At 39.7% G+C, this 7,230-nt stretch overlaps 1 protein-coding gene across 1 annotated transcript in view; it reads right to left on the bottom strand.

The window, feature by feature from the left end:
- anxa4 (annexin A4) overlaps positions 1-6,201 on the bottom strand; it is a 12,566-nt gene extending 6,365 nt beyond the window's left edge. The window contains exons 1-4 of the mRNA XM_010774322.1: positions 6,075-6,201; positions 4,818-4,867; positions 3,937-4,024; positions 3,173-3,267 (exon numbers count right to left, since the gene is read on the bottom strand). Of these exons, the coding sequence (XP_010772624.1) occupies positions 3,173-3,267; positions 3,937-4,024; positions 4,818-4,826 (192 nt within the window). The 5' untranslated portion in view covers positions 4,827-4,867; positions 6,075-6,201. The remainder of the gene's footprint in view (positions 1-3,172; positions 3,268-3,936; positions 4,025-4,817; positions 4,868-6,074) is intronic.
- Between the last annotated feature and the right edge of the window lie 1,029 nt (positions 6,202-7,230).

Below are 7,230 nucleotides of genomic sequence, written 5' to 3'. Positions count from 1 at the left end.
AAAGTTAGATTGAAGTTGACGGGTGGAGTCAACATTGTAAAGTTAAGATTGAAGTTGACCCGAGGTGAAGTCAACATTGTAAGTTAAGTTGAGTTGACCGGGTCGAAGTCAACATTGTAAGTTAAGATTGTAGTTGACCGGTGAAGTCACATTGTAAAGTATACAGAGTTGAAGTTGCCGGTGAAGTACATCATTTTTTCCATAAGGCTGTCTTAAATCTCCCTAGAGCGAGTATGTTACCGTCCACATAGATTGTGTGTTTGAAAGTAAGTTTGTTTAAGTGAGTTTTGGTTTCGTTAAACTGCAATGGTTCCACTCTCTTGAATGGTCTCCTTTTGGGGCGACCTCGAAAAGAGGGAGAGTGAGGTCACGAAGAATCCTAGGTGTCTCCCTGCTCTTTTGTTTCCTGTGGAGGAAGTATGGCGTATATACCCGACCCTTTGTCCAGTGCCGGCGACCACACGTTCTGACCTGCTAAACGCGTCTGGTATCAGATACGCGCATTTGTGTAACACCCCGAAGTCTCATGAAAAGGTAATTCAGCACATGACTAACTCATATAACAAAAAACATGAAAATAAAAAAAAAACTTTGAACAAATCCGCTGCAGAACTCTCGGAACTTTACACGGAAATATCTATTTTACATAATATAATAATGGCATATGGGTACGGTATATAGTAAGATTGGCATTTCACACCCAGAAGGACACACAAAAGTCTGTACCTAGAGTCTCTGAGGTGGTGGAGGGACCCTTGGTAGTCTAAGTCTTCGCACAAGTGGTAACGTCCACAAACGGAAGTGAGATGGACGGAGTGGACAGGAACACCGCCTCAGGACTTGCCATCAGGGCGGACGTAGAAGACGGACCACGGCTCGCTGAGCCCCGACCACCCACATTGGAACTTCTTGTACCCACCACCCGGCGAAGGAGTGCAGAGGTGGAGGCGGAATTACCAGCGGCTCAACCCCACGTGGGCCAGTTTAAGTTAGAATTTAAATGTCACAACTGAAGTGGGCCAGTTGAGGTTAGAATTTAAATGTCACAACTGAAGTGGGCCAGCTTAGGTTAGAATTTAAATGTCACAACTGAAGTGGGCCAGTTGAGGTTAGAATTTAAATGTCACAACTGAAGTGGGCCAGTTGAAGTTAGAATTTAAATGTCACAACTGAAGTGGGCCAGTTGAGGTTAGAATTTAAATGTCAGAACTGAAGTGGGCCAGTTGAAGTTAGAATTTAAATGTCACAACTGAAGTGGGCCAGTTGAAGTTAGAATTTAAATGGCACAACTGAAGTGGGCCAGTTGAAGTTAGAATGTAATATCATAACTGAAGTGGGCCAGTTGAAGTTAGAATTTAATGTAAGAAATGTAAAACTGTGAATTGAGGTTTTATATTAGAAAAGGACCACAGCATGATATATTTGTATGATTGTCACATTGTAACGAGAGAAGGTAAAAACCCTGTCAAAGTGTGGACCATTTTCTTCAAATAAAATCATCCCACCTTTTTGGATTGGGATAACTTAAAATAAATCTGCGCTCTCCTCTCCTGCTTAAAGGTAAGATTGCACAACTGCCACACTCACACTTAGGCAGGGCCACACCTCATTACTGATACCAGAATCCTTCGGGATCGCTTATACAGATTTAGTGCGTCGTCTGAATTGAAACAGCAGTTAATTGAACCTGGTTCTTCAGGAGTTAGTAGAGGTGAGACCTTGCTGATCCAGGTGGATCCGAGCCTGGCAGTAAACGTACATAGACTCAATAGCTTCTGTTAGGTCAATTAGTAGGTCTGAGTAATTGCCAGAATAAATTAACAGGCCTCCTGACTCCAACAAACCCATTGATCGATTTTGGTGATTGACACCTCTTTTGAACCGTTAGAGCCAATAGAATCGAGGGGGAGTTCCTAAATCCATCTAAACATTACCATTGAGGATTGAGAGTGATGCGCACGCAGTTTACCCAAACCGAAAGCTATGTTAAACTCTATAGAAAACTACGTTTATTGCCATAAATATGATTATGGATTAACCTTCAGCAGCGTTTTTCTTGTTTTAATGCCATTGAACACAACTTTTGATCTTGTTGTTTGGCCGCGAGTTCTGATCGCTCAGTGATGATACTTATATGTCTGGAATCTGTGGAATCTCAGCTTGCTAATCGATATCTTTTTTGTGCAGATCCGATAAGTAATAAGGGTATTTTACCTTGAGTTCTGTGCTAAGTGCGTTGGCATTTTTTCGCTCAGGGCTAATTCAGAGCCTTTGTCATTACCCTTTTGTTCCGTTTAGCTAAAAATGGTTGATATTGTCTGATAGCTGAGTTTCTTCCCGTTAAGTGGATATGACTCATAGTTTGTTAAATATTATGAAGCCCTCAGACGCTGTTTCTTGCAAGATGCTGCGTTTTGCCCCCGCCCGCGTGGCCGTGGGGTTTAACTGGTTAAAAGCTAATTAAATTCGACATTAAAGTGAGTAACTCTGGCTTTGTGTTGGAGTGTTGTGCTGCCAGCGTGGCCCTGACACATTACTTTGTGTGTCTCCGCTAGAGGGTGTGGTTTCTGAACACAGTGTTGTGAAGTTGTTCCTCACAATGAGCCTGTGTGACCACATGTGGGCATTACCATGAGTCACTCTTTCTGCCTGCGAGGATTCCTCTCACACGCTTTGCTTTGCTCCCTCTGAGGAACTTGCAAATAACTTTATGGACCCTTTATCGGACCCTGCATAGTGGGCTGGTTATTATCTCATCAGTTCAATACAATAAACACCAGGTTGTCTTTCCTTTTATTTGATATATAGATCCATATAATCATGAAACAAAGAAACAGTCAGCGGGGAAGCGGACATCTGTGGGCTTTTATGGGAGGGAATTTTTTTCTTTCCTACAGAATACAAGGCCCTCTCTGTCCTGGTTTTTGTTTACAGGAGTAATCATTTCTGCTTTACAGTTAATGGTTAACTTTACATTATCAGCATGGTAACTGAAAAAATAATGAGGGAGTACATAATGGAATAGGTGGCTTAGAGATTAAATTCACTGCAAGTGCCAAGAGTCTCCATCAAGGCTGCTTTTTAGAGTAAATAACCTATTCATGAATAGCCTTAGTTAACATAATTTAACCTAATGTGCTCCCTTTGAGTACAGCTCAGTGAAAACGCTCACCTTCCCCACTGATTGCTTGTAGGCCTCCTTGATGCGCTGCCTCTGGGCAATGGTGCGGGGGGCTAGGACCTGGATGACAGCTGCTTCATCAGTGCCTGAAATGAATAAAACACACATCTTATACTAATATTCATTTTAAATGTCTCAACTTGTACAATCATTAACAACTTGTCTTGGAGCTCAGTTTAAGAACAAGCTCTCATCCCTGGAGATGATCCTAACACTCAGTTGTTTGTTGGAATCGGCAAACAAACCATCTGTTTGCAATAGAGCTCAGCAAGAGTCAGGGGAAGATGATTATTCTAGCGGAACTCTAACAGCATCAACATTCCTGGCTTCAAATGTCCAGACAGAGAAAGAAATTAGATTAGTTGTGTACTCCTGAATGTTTGCGAGAATGCACAACTGTCTTTGAGTGATGCATACCTGCCAGCATAGTTTCAGAACAGTGCAACCCATAATGAGATTAGTTCACTATTTCTTACTGCATGATCAGCAAAGTCCAGATACATTTTCCCTCCATATCAGAAGTGAAGAGGAAGCTTCACGACAGAGAGAAGAGATGAGGCAAAGTACACAGCACTACTCAGTTGAATGAACGGGCTATGAAAACAGAAAGCTGCCATGACAACACTGAGCAACACTGAGTTTGGTTTCAGACTTTCCTGGAGAGGAGAGAGGCAGAAAATACATATCTTTCCCCATGGAGGCTTAATGACAGGTTCAAGATGTCTTCATCTGATGATGATTTCTGGATCACTCACCAGTTCCCTTCATGGCTCCTCTGAGAGCCTGGACATCTGCATCTGGGTTGAAACCAGCCGCCTCAGTCACTGTTCCACGGTTTCCAATCTGATTGTAAATAACAAAAAATGTTATAAAATAATCAGTGAAAACTTCTAAATGTTTTTTTCTTATTATTACTTCACATGATGTTTGACCTTCCCAGTGCAGAATGATGTGCTGTTGAACCCTAAAGGCTGTTTTCAAATGTTTCTGCTGAAAAGAGAACGTTTTCTTGCCCTAACTTTGCAGCTTAAACAAGGTGTGGTGATTTCTCTAAGAATGAACTTTTCACTTCACTTTATAGAGACCTTTTGCAAAGTAGTTTCACTTTTGAAATGTAGGAAGGAAAAGAGGTGCTTATGAGAAAATAGACTAACAATTATTCGAAGCAGATCATTTATATGTATTATTAACATCTGGAGAGGATCTTTTGAGGCAAAGTAACATCTATGATGCTATAGTATTATGCAAGTACAAAGTAGTATGCTTTTTTACGTGTCAGAAAGAAATGCGTTTTATATTTTCAAAAAAAAAAGAACAAAGTTTAGGAGCTTCAAAATCTTTTTTTGAGACTTTCAACTAACTTTTGCCCATGTATTAAAAGAAAACATTTAAATATTGATATCATTTTAAAATTAACATTACAGCAAAACTTTTATCGCCGGTAGCAAATGTGAATCTCAACCTTGCAATATCATTACAAGGGATTTTCATAAAAGATAAGGAATTTTAATATGTATGGCTTGTCCAGCCATATTTACAACCAAGCAGAACAAAACAATCCAATCTCCAAAGCACAGTCTCTACTGGTGATGCAAATACATGTAAATGTGAAACAGATGCTGTGGGTCGGACTTACCGCTGCCATTGTAAGAAGAGTGAGGATTTTCAAACTGGAGGTGCAGAAAGCTACAACAGAATAAAAATATGATGATCATTTGTCACTTGCACAAGGACCTGTTAATAACACAAAAAACGAATGAACTGCAGGTTAGGGGTCACTTAACTGGTGACCCTCATTCACGTCAATCAATATTGTTTGCAGTTCATCCTCTCAGAGGATTCCTGTCACACTAATTTGGTCATTGGCTCTCTTTTGTTCCACAACCGTTCAACGTCTCAGGGGTAGTATCATTTAGCTGGTGTTTGTTTAGACACACCTGTAATTACTCCACTGAGGGATCAGATAGTGGCGTTTCCTGCAGGTAGAGATCAACTTACCCATTGGCATACATTTCATTTGTTTGTCAAAGTGGATTTTGGGTATAAGAATACCCTCAGCTCAAACATATTACAAGTTTAAGTTGCTTATTATAGACAAAAATAAGACTCTAGTCAACATGTTCTTGATGAACAAAGTGTCCAGAAGTCTGTTAGTAGCAGAGGCACACCTGAGTGGTTTGTGATGTAAATACAGGCAGGTGACTCCTACAAACACTTCAGACCATGTGTATGGACCAGTGGCCACACACCGTAAATAAACACAAAGTGAATCATGTTTCCAAAACACAACGTTAAAACTGTGAATTCTTCTTCTGAACAAACACAAGCACTAACCCTGTTATTAGCTCCAGTTATATAGCAGTATACAAATATTGTATCAAGTTAAGTTTGGAAATGTGTACGCTGTTTATTTGTAGGGCTTTAAGGTTATTAACATATGGGATATATACACACTTGATTTCTTAATAGTGGGCATCTCGAATTAGTCATTTAGTATTCAGGTTTACCGTTTTTCTTATTTCAAAGCAAGTGATAATATCTAACGTCAGCGAGTTCATTTGAAATTGAGCAATAATAGGAAAGGATAGTCCTCTGTACACTAAAAGCTAAGGCTGAAAAACATATATACCCAATAATTATGTAGGCTATCACAAGTTATAACTGTAAATTAAATCTATGCCCAAAATACTTAAAATTCCACACTACAGTTATTCAAATGCAATAAAGGGATTGAGGAAGCGGAGCACTGAGCAGTTTAACAGTGAACTTGGCATGAAGTTAGTGGGCACACCCTGCAGATACTGTCTGAGCTCTTCTGCCGAATCATACCGAAGAACTACCGCTCAGAAACCCCTCTGAACCATGACCAACCTGACCCTGAAGGACACCTTACCTGAGCTGGAGACGAATTTCTTCGCGGGATTCCCGACAAGAGGTTATTGTGTCAGTATACCGGAAAACTAAACCTTATAATTTACAGCTGCTCTCTGATGTCCCACCCACTTGGATTTTAATTTTTTACAGGATCCGCCTTTAGAGTCCACGTCACACAAGGTACTGCTGCATTCAAGGGATGTCGGAGAAAATATTTTAGACTCTATTTTTTACCTTGATACATGTACTGAGTGGCTGCTTTGGTTAATTTAAATATTAAGATGATCGTATTCAAAATATAAAAAAGCAATGTAAATGTATCATAGAGGTAAAGGTCACATATCCAGCTCATAGGCTTCACCTGCAGATTAAGATTAAGTTTACAATTTAACAGTTTTCATCTTAAAGTGATAACACTACTTGTTAGAAATACTTAGCCACTTGCAAAGCTAGATGTACTTACAGTACATGATTTGGGTTTCTTCCTATTCCTTAATGTTTTTGATGATGTCAATTCTGAAATTCGCAAATTGAAATTAAACTTAAATTCAACGATTTTAATCGCAGTATTTAAAATGGTTGGTTATTGGTTTTTGAGCACGTTTATTGTTACCCCCCACACACACACACACACACACACACACACACACACACACACACACACACACACACACACACACACACACACACACTGTGTCAAATACCTCAGGTGGGGTTCAAACCCGTGTCTCACCACCCTAGGTCAGCGTCCTTCTCCACTGGACCATTTTTGGCGAATAAACTCATCACCTTCAATAAAGTTTGAAACATAACATATATATAATAATTCATGTGTGCCTATTCCAATAAAACCCCTTGATGAGTAAGGTCGCATGAACTCAAATTAAAAGCTAGACAAATAATGTTAGTAAGGGTGTTTGAAAAAGACTTAAAGATAACCAATCCATTTATTGTAATATTAGCTTTATATTGTAATATAAACTGTTAGAAAAGTTTTAAAAAATGGATCTCGTTATACATTCACAATAGTTAAACTGGAGGAGGAGCTGCTCCACAGAAGGTTGTGAGAACAAATCCCTCACAGATAGATAGACAGACAGACAGACAGACAGACAGACAGACAGACAGACAGACAGACAGACAGACAGACAGAAAGAAGGAAACAAATACAATAC

This window comes from Notothenia coriiceps, unplaced genomic scaffold (assembly GCF_000735185.1).
Source record: "Notothenia coriiceps isolate Sejong01 unplaced genomic scaffold, NC01 NC01_scaffold00013831, whole genome shotgun sequence".
Classification (NCBI taxonomy): domain Eukaryota; kingdom Metazoa; phylum Chordata; class Actinopteri; order Perciformes; family Nototheniidae; genus Notothenia; species Notothenia coriiceps.
This window is presented reverse-complemented; position numbering and strand designations above follow the sequence as displayed.